The sequence below is a fragment of the Polypterus senegalus genome, chromosome 11 (assembly GCF_016835505.1).
Source record: "Polypterus senegalus isolate Bchr_013 chromosome 11, ASM1683550v1, whole genome shotgun sequence".
NCBI classification, from domain to species: Eukaryota; Metazoa; Chordata; class Cladistia; order Polypteriformes; family Polypteridae; genus Polypterus; species Polypterus senegalus.
The window spans coordinates 57,247,107-57,268,177 of NC_053164.1; the positions used below are offsets into that span (position 1 = coordinate 57,247,107).

Here is a 21,071-nt window from a genome sequence, read left to right on the forward strand (position 1 = left end):
ACCTTCTGTGAGTGAATGGTTCTTAGAGGGCTAGGTCCCAAATTGAATCAAATATTTAAAAATAAGGTCATATTTGTGATCAGCAACATTGAAATAGTATAAAACAACACTCCACATGTCTATATCACTGATCCACATTTTTTCAAAGATTTGTGAAAAGGAGTAACTTTGACCCCTCTTATCCCACTAGAGGGCAAACACCTAAGGGTTGGTGGATATGGCATGCACAACTTCAAGTGTCTCTGATTATTTTTGCTCAAGACACCAGATGGTTTACACGTAGTCATAAGGAAGTAGTTTGTGGCACAAAATATGTTTTATTTCGGATCTAGAGGGCCAAAAATATGGGGAACCCCCAAAAAGCTTGAGTCCAATGGTATATAATGTGGGCGTTTCCCCCATAAAAAGAAAAAAAAATGACGTTTGGTTTAAAAAACAAAAAAAAAAAAAAGTTTTTCCCCCACTGGAACAGAAGGCTAATGTTCTGTTAATTACAATCACTTAATTCCTGTGGCCAATTCACTATTTCTGCTTTTAAAAATATATTTGTAAACAGAATACAGATCATGGTTAGTAACAGTAATACCCAACCTTTCTAAATTAAATTAATTATTACACATTCTTTCTAAATCCACAGGCAAAGTGTAAATCAAAATGCAGAAAAGGAAAAAGAAAAATACACCTTTTAACACTTTCGGAAGCGAAAAGAAATAATCGCTGCCACGTTAACGAACTGTTTTAAATATTGCACCAGTTCAGGCACTTGTTCCCACTGCTGGGCAAACAGTTTTAAATTAGACATGTGAAAAGTTAAATGATACTATGTAAATACATTTCGCGCAAAATTCGTTAACAAACAAAAATTTAATAGAAAAGGTATATATACTGTACACAGTTAAACTTTGCTTACTGTACTTCAAGGAATCAAATAATAGCTCACTTTTTAGTTCAAATTAAATTTATGATTTTGTACTTTGTTTCAGCAACTTGAAAAATACAATTACATTTTAATCATTTGTAACTACATAAATATGTTCGTTTCTGACAGTGATAGGATTGCATTAATATGAAGAACCTCAGGCAACACTGCTTACAATGCAGGTTCTCTTCCAAGGCACAAACCTGAGCGTTAAAACATTGCGAAGCCGAAAAGCGTAGCTCGGCTAAACATGCCAGCGCCTTAACAGTGTACTACAGTTTACCTGTATCCTAGGATCCAACTCCTCTTCGTCCACATCATCAAGATCTTCCTCGTCTTGATACAGCTCGCGATTACTCACAGGCCCTACTTCTTCTCTGCCGCCAGTTATTTCTCCATCTCCTTCACAACCCCGTTTTAGTTCTTGATCGCTTTTCTGCGTTCCCGAAATAACTACGGGTTTCTCTTCTTTCCATTGCTCGTCTTCGGTGTCCCCAGCCCCTGCCGGGCTCTCACGCAAGTTTCCCAGCTCCATATCAGGCCTAACAAAATTCCGCTAAATCAGAAAAAAACAAACTCCAGTGTGTGCAAAAAATAAAACACCGAAAGTACAAACGAATGCCGCTACATTGTTGAGCAACAATATGCATTAGTTTAAATAATTCTACAGTCCAAATGTACCTGTTATGGAGGCATCATTATTTCATTCTAATATCTGGACTCCTCCCTAACTTGCAGCTTTGCTTCTGAACAGTAACAGCTTGGTTTGTCCACGAAATGTAAATAAAACACGACTTTTTGATTAAGAAGATTGTCCTCCACTGTAGTCCGTATGTATTACGTCACTATACGGAACGATTTTTAGCCATTCAATACGGCGCAAGGCTACTATTATACAGACGCCATTTTTTAATACGGCGCCACACAAGTTACCCAGAAAACCTTGCGTACGAAAACGTCAACATGGCTGTATAGTATAGTATAGTGAAGTGCTTAGGTTTTATTGTTAAGTGCTAGAAACATTGAATGTTAGACATTGAAAAAAAATTATGTTTCTTTAATTTTATAAGGAATATTCGAGTAAGTTGACCGATGAAAATCAGTTACTTTGGTTGTTGTTTTCTTCAAGAGGTGACTGTCAAGACATTCACTTTCTTATTCTGAAATTAATAGGTAGATTTTGAAGATTTTTGGGGGGCCATTTAAGTAATATTAATCGCAGAAGAACTGTAAACGGTGATGATAATTTAGCATTTTTAAAGTTGTGGTTTTGTGAATCTGTTTAATGTGCAATTTTGTTTAAAATTACTTATTTGGCTTACCATATTGTCTAGAGGTAAAAAATATGTAATTTATTGTAGTTTTTGGAGCTCGTGGTGTATTAAATGTAGTTAATAAGTAAGAGGAAAATAAGAGAATGAGCTGCTAATACTTTTGCTTAATATATATATATATATATATATATATATATATATATATATATATATATATATAGCATTAACATTTTCGTCCAGAGTATTAATATTTTTGAGAGTCCATTTGTTTTTAGTTAGCATTTCTTGCCAATTCAGTGACTGTAAGTTAAATTTCATAATGCCTCGTAATGTATTTAGTGTTTTGGAAAATGAAATATATGCAGTTAATTTTAGGTAAGATACCGCATTTAGAATTAAAAGTAAAGTGTAGTAAACGGCGAACTGACAGTCTGATAATATTTTAATCTATCAAAATGAAAGAAAAAATGTAATTGTTAGAAATCATTTCTGTTGAATAGTTTAATAATTTTGCTACTTTTAAGCTTATTAGGGACATTTTATGAGTTATCATTTACAAATTGATATTTTAAATATAAATGTGTGTTTTCCCCACACTTATCTTGCAGAAGCCATGAAGCTACGAGTGCACCTGCGCTGTAAGAATCTCCATGAATTTCTTAAAGAGCTTAGCCAGCATGTGTTAGATCGCCTCTACAACCATCCTGCGACTTGCTTGGCAGTGTTCAGGTAGAACAATTAAAAACATTTCTCAAACATATTCCTTAAATGTTCTTTCCAGGCTTCCCAGTAATTAGTTGCTGACTGACTGTGACACGGTTAAGTGTTCCTAACATAAGATATTATTTTATATTAATTTTTCACCTTACTTGCCAAAAAAGATCATTTTTTTAGTGATATAATATATATATATATATATATATATATATATATATATATATATATATATATATATATAAATAAAATAACCATGTTTTTCCTTGTTTTAAAATGTATAACCTTATTTAAAGTATACAAATCAGTTATCAAAAAGATCAGGTGAGTTTTAGAAATTTGTTCTTAAATTAATGGTAATGAACTAGGTTTGTAAATGATGTTTATGAGTATGCCCATTGATGGAATGGTAAGTTTTCCATGGATAGTTCCTGCCATGTGTCGTTTGCTGGTAGTATAGCCTCTGACATTTTAGTACTTCATATTCAAATTGGGTGGATTAATTTACACTTTTTTTTTTTGTTGTTCATTATTATGTGGTGCTGATCATGTACTGTTTGCTTTGATGAAGTACTTTTTTTTTTGCTTTTCTGAAGCATGATTTAATGTCTAAAGTAGACATACCCAGCCAAGCATGAAATAATTATGCTGTTGTGAGCTAGCATTAATAATTTTGTTATTAATTATAACTACAGGGTAGTCACAAAAAAATGTTTAGATGAATAAGTTAGTACGTGTAAAATTGCTTCATCTTGCTCAAACTGTACATAATAATAATTAATTCTCATCAATCAAATCTAATATGGAAATGCTACTTTTCAATAATCGTGTTAGTCATTTCACAAAGTATATGACACAGAACAGGTAGAAAAGCAAAGAGGCACATGCAAAGAAACAATGTAGATGACAGTCTGACACTAATGGATATGAATTTAATAGCTGATAAGATGAATGTCTGAAAAAAAGTTGATAAAGATGTTGGGAGTGATGAATAATTGACACAAACAGGTGATCTGTTTGTTTTAAGTTTGTAAGTTAAGATCAAGGAAACTGTTTTGTCAAATGAACAAGTCATAAATTACTTTTCAGCAATGGGAAACATAACTTTAATATCGAAATTGTTCTACGTATTACTAGTTGTGGCACTTTACATTAGTTTGTAAAAATCAAAATACACAGGCACTGTACAAACGTAAACTTTACATAAATATTGTTTCTTCATTAGGGGTTTCTTCAGTGCATTCTTGGAGAAATCACATTTGAGACACATCAGCAAGAAAGTGAGAGCTTATTATTTTTCTATTTAGACGGGTTTAATGCAGCTCAATATACTTTCCTGTAGTGTGGGGTATTTAAATTACAACCCAGGTTGGTGTCATATTGTACATAATTTTCCCAAATACACTTAATATAAATCAAAGTGACAGGAATGATAAACCTCTCTTGGAACCATTGGTCGCACATCCATATCTTTGGGATGTTGGAAGAAAACTGAACTACACACAGGGAGAATGTTAATTAGAAATTGTGACAAAATCACAAGATTAGCCCCACCAAACTTCTGATAAATACTGTAGTGTATGAAGCAGTCAGTTTGTGTCTTTAAGGCAGTATGTGATTATATATGCACAAAGTTTGGTTAAGGTTTTTGAAGTGACATAGAGGCACACTAATTTGCCCTGCTACCTTATTGCCTCAGAGACCAGACAGTCATTTTCTATGTGGAGTATGCACTTTCCCATTATATGTTTTTGGGTTTTTCCTCATTTAAAAAACAATTTTTTTGTAAGTTGTGTGAGAATGTAGTGATGGTGAGTCATACAGTATTAAGAACATGAAGCAGTGTTGGAAAATAGAGCAGAGAGATATGATTGATGTAAAGGTAATAAATTGTTTTGTGAGATGAAATATTTTGTGGTGGTATGGGCATGTGAAGTGAAAAGTGGAGCATGGCTGAATAAAGGGATAAATTGTGATAAAACAGAGGTGGATTGATAAGACCTCAAAGTCAGTCAATGGTATTAAATGAATGACTGTTGCTATTAGGATTTTTTTATAATACAAATGGCAGAAAGTGATTTGGGGAATAAATAGCTATTGTAACTAGGGTACACCCATACAACACTGATCATTATTCTGCAGTAAATTAATGTTCTTTTCTGTAACGTGAAACGTTTGAGTTTTGATCCACAGAAAAAATATAGTTTCACAACTTCTTAAAATTTAATTTTCACCTCCAATTGTGATACTTGTGGAACAGTGGTGCTTCTGACCACCTATTTTAAAATTCTCTTTTCATTTACAGGGAGCTCCCCCCACTGGCTAAAAACTATGTGATGCGAATGTTGTTTCTTGATCAACCTCTCCCACAAGCTGCAGTCTCATTGTGGATTAAAAAAGACAATCACAAGTATGTATTAATTGTAAATATTTTGCATTGCTCTAAATTGCCCACTAGGTGTGTTAGAATAACATTTAGTACTTATATATCATTTTGTTTGTTTTTACTATTTTTTTTTTTTATTTAGAAAAACCTCAGTACCATACATAGGATGCATTTTTAGAATGCTGTAGAATCAAAGATCACTTGTCATTTTGTATACTGCTTTTTCTTGCAATGTTCACTTGACTACCAAATACTGTATAAGGTTCTGCCATTGATTAATTGTAATGTGTGAACAGGAGATCATATAAATTGTTTTTTCATTTTTATGGTAATTATTTTCTTAGTGAATATTATAGCTTGATATCGTAAATAACAATGTCGATAAAAAAATAAAATGTGGCAAAGTATGTGATATGATTTTTTTTTTTTCATTTCCCTATGAAAGTTAATGTTGTTTATCAAATGTCCTTTAATCTATCAAGCCCTGACCATATATATTATGTACCAGCAGTAGTTTTATTTGGAGAAAATTATTTGTTATTGTATATTTGGCTGATACTTTCATTCAAAGAAGGTCAAAATAATATATGTTTATATATTTTTACAGTTGGAGCACAGGCCGCTTAACTGACTCGTTCAGGGTCCCACACTGAGTCAGAGATGGGAATTGAACCTGCCCTCTTATGTTTAAAAACTTGTGCCTTAGCTACTTAACATAATATTAAGCTAGCTAATCAATACCTATTTTCTCAGTATTACTCAATTGTATGCTTATCTTACTGTTTTGTTGTAAGAACTTAATATTTTTAGTTGGTTAACATAAAGCAAATTTAAATTGCTCTCTTTTTAAAACATCAGCTTACTTTTTTGATGGCTTAATAACTTATTATACTTTATGCATCATGATTCCATACAGTACATTTAGCAGTTGTTTCTTTGTGTTTTTTTTTTTTTTTTTTTAAGGGAGCATGAGGACTGTACCTCTGTACTCAGTGGTCTCAGACTGTGGCACACTCAGCTGCTCCCTGGTGGTCTTCAAGGTTTAATCCTTAACCCTGTCTTTAAAGAAAATCTCCGCATTGCATTGCTAGGAGGGTAAGTACAAGCTTTGGAAATGTAGATACAGGATTTTGCCAATTATACATTTGCAAGGTAATGTTTTGATTAACAATAACCCATAATTGAATAAGTTATAATTAGTTTTAAGTAATTAAAGCTGTTTTCACATTGTATTATAATAGGTAAGTTAGGATTCTTGTATTTCAGCAAAAGTAAATGGCAAGCTATTAGTGTATAGGGAATCTTCATAGTGTCCATTAAGCAGAGTGAATTGAAACAGAAATACTGTTTACCTGGCCAAAAGTGATACAAGCCTAGACCTGCAAACATAAATCTAATTAATATAAAATAATTTTCTCTCTTATAGAGAAAATATTTCCTTCAAAATTAAACGAATATGCACATGACTTTCCTTGGAATTGTTTTGGCTTATAAGCATGTTCAAAGTTATGAATGCAAAGAACAGTTGATTAGAATGAATATGTAAAGTGACATCTTTAATTCAAGAAATACTGAATTAATTATCTTCGCAGATTGCTGTATCTTAAGTCTCTGCTGTGAATGTGGCACTTAATGGCCAAAGATTTACGTCCAGTATATATACTAGCTGTGTAAGCCTGTGCTGTAAAAAGGCCGGGCTCCTAGACACTATTGAAATCATCAGAAAAAGTTGAAATGCAGAGTCTTTGGTTTCGTTTTGTGGCCATGCTCACCCCTAAACCCCCCCCTAAAATCAACTCCCTTGTCTAGCAGCTAAGCAAGTTTCTCTCTCCTCGGAGGTTTCGTTTTGCCGATGTGCTCGCCTCTCTTGTGTAGTAGCGGCTAAGCAAGTTTGTCTTTCGTTTACGAATTAATTTTGATGGCGGAGTCACTTTCTTTCAGCTTCATGCTGTAGTCTCGTAATTCTTTCTTCTTCCGACTCGTTAACTTGGGGCCGCCTTGCCAGCTATTTGAGTTTCAGAGTGTAGACTCGCACCAGGGCCGGACAGACAGACACAAATGTGTAGATGTTTATATATAAGATATATAAGTATATTCCATAAAGTCTGAGTTATTGTGAATCACAGGACTAATATTTTTTGAATATTTTTTTTAATAAGATAGAACAGTGGTGAAAGCACAACTGCATCACATAATAGATAAATAGTTTTATATATCAACTCGATCACTGTATTCGAGGAGTTTGCACGTTCATCCCTTATCAGTTTCATTTTTCTCCATGTACTTTAATTTTCCCATGCATCTCAAAAGATTAGGTTATTCAATGATTCTAATTTGTCCTAGTATGGCTATTTGCATGGTTGCACATGGCTTTATGTTTAAGTTTATTTATTAGGGGATACTTTATGGCTCTGATTTGTGGGCTTCTATTTTATCAATATCACCACGAGTTTCATTTCTACGATGTTCAAGAAATTCCTCCTAGGGCTACATCATTTCATCAAGTAGAAACATACAGATACAATGGCCAAGGCCGTCCCAGTTTCTTCCTGTGTGCCATTCTCTCCTCCCTCTCCACCCCAACAACTAACCAACTACCCTTTATTTTCCATGATATTAGTGGTTACAGAACTGCATAGGACAATAATTGCTACATGTGCCTCAAAGTATTAACTTAAATCTTTAAGGAATGTATGTCTCTGCACTGAAGTTAAATGCTACATTATTTTAATGACCCAAATTGTATAGTGATTCTATCTTTACACTAAGGGCATTTTTTCAGAGAAGTACAATAAAATGATAAAAGTTAATGTGATTTTTAGGCTGTTTTTAACTGGTGTGGGCAAATTGTAAATGGTGTTCTGCGGCTGAGCTTCTAACTTTCTAAATGTGTTAGCCCAGATAAAATTTCTAGTAGCCCAGCTTTTTTTCTTAAAAGCAAAACATAGACTTCAGCTTTTTACAGTAACATTTATTTGTAAAGTATCGTAAGAAAACAGTGCATACCACTCCATCCTCAACCACACAATTAACATCTTGACAAAGAAAATTTTAATTTACAAATGATTGCTGAAGGATTATTCCATGTTGATGCATGGTGTTTATTCAGATTATACGGAAATATGTTATAACAAATGAAATTAACATTGCATTAATATTCTCAAATTCTTACGCTGTATCTAAAAAGTTCTTTCTCATTTATGTTTGTCTTAATGCTGATTGTAATTGCAATTACTGTCACTAGTGATTGGTGCAGAAGTTTTACTAGAACTCCTTGCTTTGTCATCTGCTTTTGGTAATGAAATGGTGTTTTCATTCTTGTTTTGTTTATGCTGCGGTAAGGCATGATAATGTTAACCTTAAGTTGTCTACTCTTGCTGTCTCCGCACCAGTTGCTTTAACACAAACACAGTTGTTTCCCTTACTTGCTTTGTGAACTTGCTGCCTTGTATGTGAAACACCAATTTAATAAAAAATCGGGAGTGGTCTCCCCTAGACTTTCTCGCATACTCAGATATGGGGATGGATATTTGAGGAATAAACTGCAAGACAATGCTTATGTTTTTATATTATGAACATTAAAGAACCATCAGTAACAAATCAAATTAATAATATATTGAACAATTGTTATAAAAGTAAAGTTGAATAAATCGGACTCTGCAGCTGCATGAATAAAAGGTAAAGTACCATTTCTGGTTAACGAAAATAGCCCAAAAGTTGATTGAAATCAACGTTTTGTACCTAATACTTGTATGCAAAATTTGGTTGACCTGAGTGAAAGCGTACTCAAGTTATCGTGTTTATACACACACACACACAGACATCATTCAAAAAATTGTATTTGCAGGGTCAGGGAGGTCTAAAATGTTGAGATTCATCAAAATCTTGACATTCAATCTTTGCACAATTCCAATACTTTCCCTATACTTTGTATACAAGAAATTCAGGCAGGTCTAAAACATTGAGATTCATCAACATCTCAACATCAATTTTTTGGACGATTCCAATACTTTCCTTATACGAGAAAGTAAACAACAATATTTATTTATATAGCACATTTTCATACAAATGATGTAGCTCAGAGTGCTTTACAGGATGAAAAAAGATAAAATATATTTAAAAATAAAATTAGTCAATATTAATTACCATGGCTCCAGCAGACCCCTGTGACCCTGTATTTTGATTATAGTGGGTTAGATAATGGATAGATGGATAGAATAAAAGTAAGGTCCGATAGCCAGAGAAGGCAGGAAAAACAAAAAAAAGAACTCCAGATGGCTGAAGAAAAAAATAAAAATCTTCAGAGGTTCAGAGTGCACAAGACCACCCAGCTCCCTCTAGGCATTCTACCTAACATAAATGACCTCAGTCAGTCCTCATGGTATTCAGGGTTCCATGGAAGAACTTGATGATGATGGTCCTATGGACTTCTGGCCTTCATTCCATCAATGCAGGGATAGCATGGTGCTTTGATCAGGTGGTAGAACGCCACCACAGAAAACCATAAAAAGAACAGCAGAGAAAGTAGGGGTTAGTACAGATTTTGGAGCCACCGTGCATGATACTCTGTATATGCATTTAATTATCATGATTAAGCTAAAATAAAGCTATGAGGAAGCCATGTTAAAATAATGTGTTTTTAGCAGTTTTTTAAAGTGCTCCACCGTATTTGCCTGGCGAATTTCTGTTGATAAAAAATAGACAACAAATTAAAATCGCATGATCCAAAGCACCTGGGTGTCTGCCAGGCTTGTGAGTCTGTAGTTTGCTTGTCCAAGATTGCAACAACAATGTATTTCTTGTATAGCCCAAAATCACACATGGAATGCCGTAATGGCTTTAACAACTACTGCCTTTTTACAGTCCCCTAGCTTTGACTCTCTGAGAAGATGATAAGTAACTCTCTTGTAGGGAAAAAAGTAGAAAGGAGTCTTGGGAAATGCAATTTAGAGATAGACCTCCTTTCAGGTAGGTTGAGTGTACAGTGGGTATCAAGAAATGGAGTAAATATAATACAAAAAAACAGAACACAAGTTAAAAAGGTAAACAATCAAGGGCAATTTTCTAATTATGATTCACTGTTAGTAAAAAGTGGTAGCAGAGCATAATAAACTAAGTGCTTCCCCAACCACTGGCTGAATACTGTATGAATTCCTACAGAGTTGCAATCTGAATCAATTTGTTTTATGTATTTCCAGTGGTAAAGCCTGGACAGATGACACAACTCAGCTGGGGCCAGACAAACATGCCAGAGACATCGAGTCATTAGACAAGTATGCCATGGAAAGGTGGGAGGTAAGAAAAATTGCTATGCAGTGTCTGTTGTCCCAAGTATTAAGAACATTTTTACCTTAACTAAGCAATATTCACATTACTTTTTATATGTCTGTAAAGTACAAAATAATAAAGCACCTGCTATTCCCATGTTTTCATGTAATCTGTTCACTCCCATTTCAAAAATAAATTATATATGGCCTAGGGGCACAAATCAGACACAAACCAGTTGACAGTAGATTATAGAATTTACTATTCTGATATAAAGCAATAGTGTCTCCATAACAGCATAGACAGGAATATCTATAATGTAATACAGAATGTAAACAATTTCAATATTAGAGAGAGAGGTTAGGAGCATTCACTGATATAGCATGTTGCTGCACCCATCATACAGCAAACCACCACAGGATCCCAAATTAGGACTTGAGCGCAGCTGTGCAACAGGTGACACCTCAGCATCACACTAGTTTGAATGGCATGAAACAGTATGAGTTTTTTTTTACAGTGGCTGGAGTGCCAATCCTGCCAGCAACCCCCGAGTTCTCACAGCTAGTTTGGAGTAACTGCTTACAGGACTGGATGCAGGTTAACACTACAATCCCTGAAGCGTGTGATTTTTTTTCACTGTTTCTGACCTAGTTACATTTTCCTGATTTAGGCCAAGAAGCTTATCACTGCGCTAATAGCCTGCTTTTGTTTTACAAATATATGGTTTAGCAGAACGCAGCCTACTACCCCCACTCCCGCCATTCAGTCAGATGAAGACATCACCCTGTTGCAATCCCCACAGTTCAAGTCTTTGGATTCTAAGGAATTTTATAGGTAATGAAATATCATAATTTGAAGCACATACATTTCATGTGTGTTCTGCCTCTACAACAATCTTTATAAACAGGGCTGTGGAGTCAGTAAATAAATTCTTTGACTCGGACTCCTTAGTTTCTGGTACTTCTGACTCCAACTCCCCGACTCCTCTGTATTTAATATGCTGATGTATTTTCCATGTTGATTAAAGGAAGGCAACATACACATCATTTAACACTAGAATTACCAGAGCCTACAAAAAAATGCCCTATAAATGTGCCGATAGAAGCCGGCTATTCCATCCCCCCCACCGACTTAAAACGTGCACGAACTTCTCCCAGCTCATGCCTTGATTGATTATCTTAGAGTGAAGTGGAATTTTTGAGTGGAAATAATAGATCGTTATTTGGAACACACGCATTTCATGTGTGTTCCATTTCTACAATAATCTGTGTAAACACATTTGTAATACAGAAACGTTTTTCATATTTTAGTAGTAAATGACAAAATGTAGGCATAAACTATATACAGTAATCCCACCTCGATCGCGGGGGTTGCATTCCAGACCCCCCCCGCGATAGGTGAAAAATCCGCAAAGTAGAAACCATATGTTTGTATGGTTATTTTTATATATTTTAAGCCCTTATAATTTTAAGCCCTTATAAACTCACCCACACTGTTTATAAATATTCCCCGCACAGTTATACAGCATAATCCCTTTGTATTCTCTTAGATATTAGGTAAGATTCATTGAAATTATGTATATAAACACACTGTTTATATACAGTAAAACCTAAATATTATTTTAAAGATATCGAGTGTCTCCGATATCACATATGTTACAGCCATTACGATAGACAGGCCACCAGCAATAAATACGCACAATGCAAGAAAAATAGTATACAGTAAATGTGTGTACAGTGACACTAAACGTACATACATGTACTAAGTACTGTAAGTAGAAAATTAATTATGGTTACTCACCAACAATGACACGATGACTTGTCCGATAACAATGAGTTTAATTTTACTGCACAACAAAGGAGAGCGTTACAGCCCTTCTAAAGGAGCCACTTCATGCGATTTTGTAACACTGCCGTTGTTCTTCTTCTGGCAATCTTCAATCCAAATCCCTAAAGCAGATTCCATCCAGACTACTGCCTTATTACATCCACTTACAACTCGATTTGCACCCTGGTTGAAAGGACACTGCAGCTGTAGATCTTATATTCCTTTCCTACTTTTTAAATAAAAAGAATCGTAGCCTCATTGATGCCGTAATGGCGTCCTACAGCGGTGTAGCTTTTCCCTTCCTTCAGCATATCCAAAACGTTTACCTTTTTGGCATTCATTAACATCTTCTGTTGGCGCTTGGGCACGGCCCCTGAAGCAGGAGCAGATCGTTTTGGAGCCATAATGAAGGGCTTGACTATGCACAAAGATTAACACAAAAGAGCACAAAAGTTAACTCTTTACAAAGCGAAACACGTTAATGCTGAATGAGCGAGACGAGACTTCCTGGTTAACACTGCATTCAGCACACAGGAACTTAACTGCGTGCTCTGATTGGTTAGCTTCTCAGTCAGGAGAACTTAACTGCGGGCTCTGATTGGTTAGCTTCTCAGTCAGGAGAACTTAACTGCGGGCTCTGATTGGTTAGCTTCTCAGTCAGGAGAACTTAACTGCGGGCTCTGATTGGTTAGCTTCTCAGTCATCCGCCAATAGCGTCCCTAGTATGAAATCAACTGGGCAAACCAACTGAGGAAGCATGTACAGGAAGTAAAAAGACACATTGTCCGCAGAACCCGTGAAGCAGCGAAAAATACGCGTTATATATTTAGTTATGCTTACATATAAAATCCGCGATAGAGTGAAGCTGCGAAAATCGAAGCGCGATATAGTGAGGGATTGCTATAATGTATGAAGCCTGAAGTCCAAAGCTCAATAAACACTTTCACAAAAGGTTCAAGGAAAATACAACAGCTTCTGTGGCGTAGCAGTAAGATTTGCTGACTTGTAATCAATCAGTCCCCGGTTCGATCCCGACTCCTATATTTGCCGTTTTCAGTAGTGAGCTGCTCTTATCTATATAATAAAAGCCCAGCACGGTGTCCGTGTCCGCGTTCCTTTTGGCTGTATAGCCGCCCCGTAGAAAAGCCCCAGTCCGTCCCCACTCAGAATTCCTGCTTACCCCCCTCCGTTCTTTCCCCTTTACTTTTATTTTTCCTGTTCTCGAAAATCTTTTCATAACAAAATGTGACACTCTGTCTATTTCTTTACTTAACGTCTTCTCCCCTCTGCCTATTAAATAATCAATAAAATGAAATAAAAAAATCAGGAAAGAAACAGAAAGCACAACCTACCCTTACAGCGTCCACCGCGCTTCTGGCGTTACAGCGAAACACGTGGTGTATGCAGGTTATGAGGTATGACGCTAATTAACGCCCGTACTACAACAGATTATATTGTTCATAGACTATTAACTATTTACAGGGATCAACTCTTTTGGGAAGTTCATAACAAAAAAAATTAAATTATAAATAATGCACTTGAGTATTTCGAGCCCCACGTCTGAGTCGGATGGTTCCCCTGGTCACCAATTCGTGTGCTTCACTATGCCCACTATGCCTTTCCGTCTTCAGCTACCCATGTGCACTTGTACGGAAGAGACCTTACGGAACAATGCCGAAACAAAACGCAACTAAACCTGCTGCTGCGAGAGAGGACACATTACAGCGTGATCACGAAGCAAAGAGGCAAAGGCGTGACAGTCGCTCGCAAGAAACGGACACTCAGCATTCACACAGATTAGCTCAACGACGCGTCTCTGCCGCACAACGAAAGCCAACTGAAACCCCTACAGATAGAGAAGATAGATTACGCCGTGATCGCGAAAGAAAGAGGCAAAAGCGTGCCAATGAGACACCCGACGAGAGGTACTTATGATTGAGTCCTTCAACTGTGGTCATCCAACATGCAGCGTAGCGCGCGGCAAGTTGCTAGTTGTTAATATTATACAGTACACACATACACTTGGTTTGCGTCTGTAACATACAGTGTACATTTATATGACTTGTAAAAGTTACCGTTTTTTTTTTCTTCACTTTTATTAATTTATTAAATCACAATCACAATACATACTACAGCCCCCCCACCCAGGGATCTGACGTAGTTCGTTTTTATTTGAAACTGGGAATAACTGGAGATGTGAGTTGTGTTTTGAGAAAATGGAAACTGGACATTCTCTCATCTGGAGGGATAAAAGCTGCCTTCTTCGTATCTCACCGTCACTTGATATTTTTTTTTACTCAGTTTTATTGAGTATTCCTGCTCACGCTGAATTAGTATGCACCTTTTGGTCTAGGATGTAAAAAAATAAAAACAAAAAAACAGAGACATAGGTATATATGATATTTGGTATTATTCATTTTATGACCTGTATAGTATATTTGGGAAAACTTTGTGGCACGGATGCAACATTATTCATATTCATTTGCATAACAACATCTTGCAGTTTGTAATCAGTGACCACGTGTTTTTTTCCCCCCGATCTTGCCAGTCCCTACGTGTTGCTGTATGCTGTTTCTTTTGTACTCCAGGACATGCAGAGGACAGAATAGAACAGAGCAGTAAGTTCAGCGCTATATGCAATCATCAGATTCAAATGTTAACAGTTCACACACATGCAAGGATCATCCTTCCTACATTTACAACATGTACACCTGTTACAATATACACACTTCTCTCTCTGCTGTGGTTTCTATTACACACCTGAAAGAAAGAGACAATATATGTGAAAACGACATCACACTAATGCAATATTATTTGAAAACGAACAGCGTCAGATCGGGTGTGAATTTATGCTGGCACTGTTACTTAGAGTCAGATCAGGAGCTTATTCAGTGCGTACAATACAATACAATACAATACAGTTTATTTTTGTATAGCCCAAAATCACACAGGAAGTGCCGCAATGGGCTTTAACAGGCCCTGCCTCTTGACAGCCCCCCAGCCTCGACTCTCTGAGAAGACAAGGAAAAACTCCCAAAGAAAACCTTGTAGGGAAAAATGGAAGAAACCTTGGGAAAGGCAGTTCAAAGAGAGACCCCTTTCCAGGTAAGTTGGGCGTGCAGTGGGTGTCAAAAGAATGGGGTCAATACAATACAATACACAGAACAAATCCTTAATACAGCATAATAATAAAAAATTTTAGAAGTACGGAGCAGAATTTAGATAGATAGATATTTTTTTAATCCCAAGGGGAAATTCACATAATCCAGCAGCAGTATACTGATACAAAGAAACAATATTAAATTAAATAGTAATAAAAATGAAAAAATGAAAAAGCAGACAATAACTTTGAGTAATGTTAGCATTTACTCCCCCGGGTGGAATTGAAGAGTCGCATAGTGTGGGGGAGGAACGATCTCCTCAGTCTGTCAGTGGAGCAGGACAGTGACAAAAGTCTGTCACTGAAGCTACTCCTCTGCCTGGAGATGACACTGTTCAGTGGATGCAGTGGATTATTCATGATTGACAGGAGTTTGCTTAATGCCCGTCGCTCTGCCACAGATGTTAAACTGTCCAACTTTACTCCTACAATAGAGCCTGCCTTCTTAACAAGTTTGTCCAGGCGTGAGGCGTCTTTCATCTTTATGCTGCCACCCCAGCACACCACCGCGTAGAAGAGGGCACTCGCCACAACCGTCTGGTAGAACATCTGCAGCATCTTACTGCAGATGTTGAAGGATGCCAACCTTCTCAGAAAGTATAGTCTGCTCTGACCTTTCTTACATAGAGCATCAGTATTGGCAGTCCAGTCCAATTTGTCATTCAGCTGCACTCCCAGATATTTATAGGTCTGCACCCTCTGCACACAGTCACCTCTGATGATCACAGGGTCCATGAGGGGCCTGGGCCTCCTAAAATCCACCACCAGCTCCTTGGTTTTGCTGGTGTTAAGGTGTAAGTGGTTTGAGTCGCACCATTTAACAAAGTCTTTGATTAACTTTCTGTACTCCTCCTCCTGCCCACTCCTGATGCAGCCCACAATAGCAGTGTCATCAGTGAACTTTTGCACGTGGCAGGACTCCGAGTCATATTGGAAGTCTGATGTATATAGATTGAACAGGACCGAGAAAGTACAGTCCCCTGTGCGCCCTGTATTGCTGAACACAATGTCAGACCTGCAGTTCCCAAGGCGCATATTGAGGTCTGTCTGTAAGATAGTCCACAATCCATGCCACCAGGTGTGAGTCTACTCCCATCTCAGTCAGCTTGTCTCTAAGGAGCAGAGGTTGGATGGTGTTGAAGGCGCTAGAGAAGTCCAAAACATAATTCTTACAGCACCACTGCCTCTGTCCAGGTGGGAGAGGGATCGGTGTAGCATATAGATGATGGCATCCTCCTCCCACCTTCTCCTGGTATGCGAACTGCAGAGGGTCGAGGCGTGGCGGACCTGTGGCCTCAGGTGGTGAAGCAGCAGCCGCTCCATGGTCTTCATCAGATGTGACGTCAGAGCAACAGGCGGAAGTCATTCAGCTCACTAGGACGTGATACCTTTGGGACAGGTGATACAAGATGTTTTCCAAAGCCTTGGGACTCTCCCTGTTCCAGGCTCAGGTTGAAGATGCGCTGTAGAGGACTCCCCAGTTCCAACGCACAGGCCTTCAGCAGTCATGGCGATACACCATCTGGACCCGCTGCTTTGCTGGCACAAGTCTTTTCAGCTCTCTGCTCACCTGGGCTGCTGTAATTGTGGGTGGGGATGTCTCACCTATGCTGGTATCAGCAGAAGGATGGTTGGAGGATGCAGTACTCGAGGTGAGAGTGGGTTAGTGATCAAACCTATTAAAGAAGTTGTTCATTTGGTTTGCTCTCTCCACGTCTGTCTCGATGGCGGCACCCGCTTGAGCTGCAGCCAGTGATAATCTTCATCCCATCCCACACTTCCTTCATGCTGTTGTTCTGCAACTTCTGCTCCAGCTTTCTCCTGTACTGCTCTTTCGCCCCCTGAGCTGGACTCGGAGTTCCTTCTGCACGCTTGAGCTCATGCTGATCACCACCTTTAAAAGCCCTTTTCTTCTGGTTCAAAAGGCCCTTGATGTCACTTGTAATCCATGGCTTGTTGTTAGCATAGCAGCGTACTGTTCTTACTGGAACTACAATGTCCATACAGAAGTTGATGTAATCAGTTGTGCATTCAACAGCCTCTTCAATGTTCTCACTATGTGACCCCAGCAATATATCCCAGTCTGTAGTTCCGAAGCAGTCTCTCAGAGCCTGCTCTGCCTCAGGGGACCACTTCCTGAATGAGCGTGTAGTTGTAGGTAGCGCCCTCACTCTTGGTTTGTATTGAGGCTGAAGCAGAACCAGGTTATGATCTGCTTTCCCAAGCGCAGGCAGCGGGGCGGCGCTGTATGCGTCTTTAACGTTTGCATACAGTAGGTCGATAGTCCTGTTTCCCCGAGTGTTACAATCCACATACTGGGAAAAGACAGGTAATGTTTTATCCAGCGTTACATGGTTAAAGTCTCCAGCGATTAGCACAAGTGCCTCAGGGTGCTGCGTTTGTAACTTAGCAACTGCGGAATGGATGATGTCACTCGCCATCTCCGCGTTTGCTTTAGGGGGGATGTAAACAATAACAACAATCACGTGTCCAAACTCTCTGGGCAAGTAATAGGGGCGCAGACTTACGGCCAACAGTTCGATGTCCCTGCAGCAATTGGAGATTTTAACGTTTACATGTCCTGAGTTGCACCACTTTGTATTGACATAGAGAGCGAGTCCTCCTCCTTTCTTCTTTCTGCAGGTACTTGCGTCTCTGTCCGCTCTAACTGTGCTAAACCCGGGTAGCTCCACAGTACAGTACAGCTTAACAGTAGATGATATCACATAATAAGATTTGGATATTTTTAGTGTCCTGGAGACCTCATCCATTAAGCTGCCTCCCCATATGGCCATTCCACGGCTGAAACGTTGCTCGGCCAGCCAATCCAATGAAAGGACCCCTTTTTTCCATGATTCCTGTGATCCTCCATCAGGGATGACTTTACCATAGGCAGACAAACAACTTGGCAGGTGGGCCGTGGCACCAATTGCCACATTTGAGTACCGAGAACAGAAACAGAATAGGTGAGGGTTAATAACAAATTATAACAATCATGTTAGTTATGTTTTAGTGCTAATGACTAACAACAGAGATGCAGTATGTACAGTTAATCAGCAGCTTTAGTCAGAATATGCTAAACTGAAGTAGTGAGTCTTCAGCCGAGATTTAAAGGCTGGGACCGAAGGGGCATCTCTTATAGAAGCAGGAAGACCATTCCACAGTTTAGGGCCCCTTTAACTAAAAGCTCGACCTACCACTGTTATTTTATTAATCCTTGGAATCATAAGCAGACCGGCATCTTGAGATCTTAATGTGCGCTCAGGTTTGTAAGTCGTGATAAGCTCAGACAAGTAAGCCAGACTTTGAAATCTGCCCTAAACTTAACTTAAATTAAGAATTGGAGTTATGTGTTCACATTTTGTTGTTCTTGTAATAATTCTTGCAGCCGCATTTTGGATTAACTGGCGGCTGTATAAAGAACAGTTTGAACAGCCAGTGAACACCGCATTGAAGTAGTCAATCCTACTAGAGATAAATGCATGAATTAATTTCTCAGAATCCTGTTTATTTTTGAAAGCGCCTTAATTTCCTAACATTTTTAAGATGGAAAGAACATGCAGGGGGCCAGTTGTTGTGTGCTACAACATGCTGGCGGTGATCAACGCACATGTACCGTGCAAGGCATGCACAGGGGCCACTGAGAAAAGAAGAGTGTTCATGGCTCAGCTTGCAGAGGAACTTCATCGTTGCATCTTACTAGAAAAGGCGATGGAAAAAGAAAAGGAGCATTCAACATCAACAAGCTTCTGTTCCAGACATCCGCTTTCCCCAGGAAAGTAAACTGAGTCAGTGTCACCTCACCGCTCCTAATCTGACTCTATGTAACAGCGCCCCCTAGTCCATCAGTGCCTAGTGAGCAGGTGTTCAGTGTTATGGGCAACATTTATAAGGAAAAGAGCTGTTTTCATGGCATAAATTCAGAGAAACTATAATATCTGCATTATAATGTCCCTTTACTGAGATGGGAGTATTAGTTTGACCATGCTAGTTAGCTGCTCTTTACAGTAATAGTTTTGTTTTATTTATTGTTTTGTAAATTGCACAGAATGTAAGAATACAGTATTGTTTTTATAATTTTGAGTATTTTTTATTTAATTATACAAATATAGTTTAATTTAATGTTCTGTTATTATGGTTTTCATATATTATTTGGTTTTATGGTTATTTTCTTAATATTTGTTAATTGACAATTTTTTGCTCATTGCTAAAATCTAATTTGTATTCATGTTCTGTTTTAAATTATTTATTTGAATATTTTTGTGCTTCAGTTTTATTTGAACCCAAGGGTTGGGTTCTAGCAATGACACCTCTTCCCTAGAAGGAGGAGAATAGGAATATCATAAGAATAGCCAATAAAATCAAATGCCATATTTATTTTTAAAAACCAACAAAAAAAAATATCAAAAATAGGGAGTTAGGTCATTCCAAAATTAAGGTGTAGAGCTAAAGTTTATTTATTCATGAGTAGTTTTGTTTACACTGGAATGTCTTTCTTTTTTTAACATTTTATTGAATTTGTTAAAAATCAAATAACATTCCATACAAGCAAGTCAAATTTTACAAAACTAGGTTTAAATCAAACCAACCCCCAACAATGAGAGAGAGAACTAGGCCCACTGAGTAAAACTTTAATAGTCGGGTGTATAAATAAATAAATTACAAAAATAAATAGAATAAAATAAGGGAAGAGAGTCTGCTTCCTCAATTTAAATGCTCATTCTAAAATGTTATTGATTAGCTCCTGCCAGGTTTTTAAAAAGTTTTATACAGATCCTCTAAGTGAGAATGTTGATTTTTTTTCCCGATTTCAAATGATATATAACCTCAGTTACCCACTGACTTGAGAGGTGAGTTAGGATTCTTCCAGTTGAACAAGATAAGTCTATATGCCAATAGTGAAGTAAAGGCAACTACAGTTTGTTTGTCCTCCTCCACTTTAAGCCCATCTGGAAGCTGTCTGAAAAGCATTTAAAGATTTTGATCCAAAATGATGTTAATTTGGTGCATGCTCAAAACATAGGGCCCAATGTGGCTAGAAGCTGATCGCAACGTTTGCAGGTTGGATCTCGTCCAGGAAACATTTTGGAAAATTTTACATGAGACAGGTGTGCCGGACAGATCATTTTAAGTTGAATAATTGTATGCTTTGCTCATATGGAGCTAGAGTGATTTCTGTGCATTGCTAAATTCCATTCCTTTTCTGACATGTTGAGTGAGAGATCCTTTTCCCACTGAACTCCTGGATCTTTGAAAGGGAGAGACTGTAAAATGTTTTATATATTGCGGAAATACTGTCTCAAGTCCTCAAGACTGATGAATATTTTTTCCGGCATAGAGGTAGGTGGTAGGTGAAAATTGGGCAGATTCTGTTTAACAAAGTTGCTAATTTTAAAGTAGTGAAAGATGCAAAGAATGCAAAGACATTGTCAATGTACTGATCTCCAAATCCCAAATGCTTCTCTATCTTAAAATACTTCCTACATTGGTTCCATATTCTGAGTGAGTGAAGCCCAAATTTAATTG

General features: G+C 37.6%; 2 protein-coding genes across 5 annotated transcripts in view; one reads left to right on the top strand and one right to left on the bottom strand.

Moving 5' to 3' along the window:
• The window catches only part of sh3bp5lb (SH3-binding domain protein 5-like, b), a 47,211-nt gene extending 45,501 nt beyond the window's left edge, over positions 1 to 1,710 (bottom strand). The window contains exons 1-2 of the mRNA XM_039768694.1: positions 1,601 to 1,710; positions 1,203 to 1,475 (exon numbers count right to left, since the gene is read on the bottom strand). Of these exons, the coding sequence (XP_039624628.1) occupies positions 1,203 to 1,454 (252 nt within the window). The 5' untranslated portion in view covers positions 1,455 to 1,475; positions 1,601 to 1,710. The remainder of the gene's footprint in view (positions 1 to 1,202; positions 1,476 to 1,600) is intronic.
• Positions 1,711 to 1,853: 143 nt separating this feature from the next.
• Positions 1,854 to 21,071, top strand: part of gtf2h4 (general transcription factor IIH, polypeptide 4) — a 135,128-nt gene continuing 115,910 nt past the window's right edge. The window contains exons 1-5 of one of the 4 annotated variants that reach the window (XM_039768699.1): positions 1,854 to 2,050; positions 2,802 to 2,922; positions 5,213 to 5,317; positions 6,257 to 6,388; positions 10,492 to 10,588. In XM_039768699.1, coding sequence (XP_039624633.1) covers positions 2,807 to 2,922; positions 5,213 to 5,317; positions 6,257 to 6,388; positions 10,492 to 10,588 — 450 coding nt within the window. In that variant the 5' untranslated portion in view covers positions 1,854 to 2,050; positions 2,802 to 2,806. Of the gene's footprint in view, positions 2,093 to 2,136; positions 2,156 to 2,801; positions 2,923 to 5,212; positions 5,318 to 6,256; positions 6,389 to 10,491; positions 10,589 to 21,071 lie in introns of those variants that run through there. The other 3 variants (XM_039768696.1, XM_039768697.1, XM_039768700.1) reach the window with 3 other exon arrangements.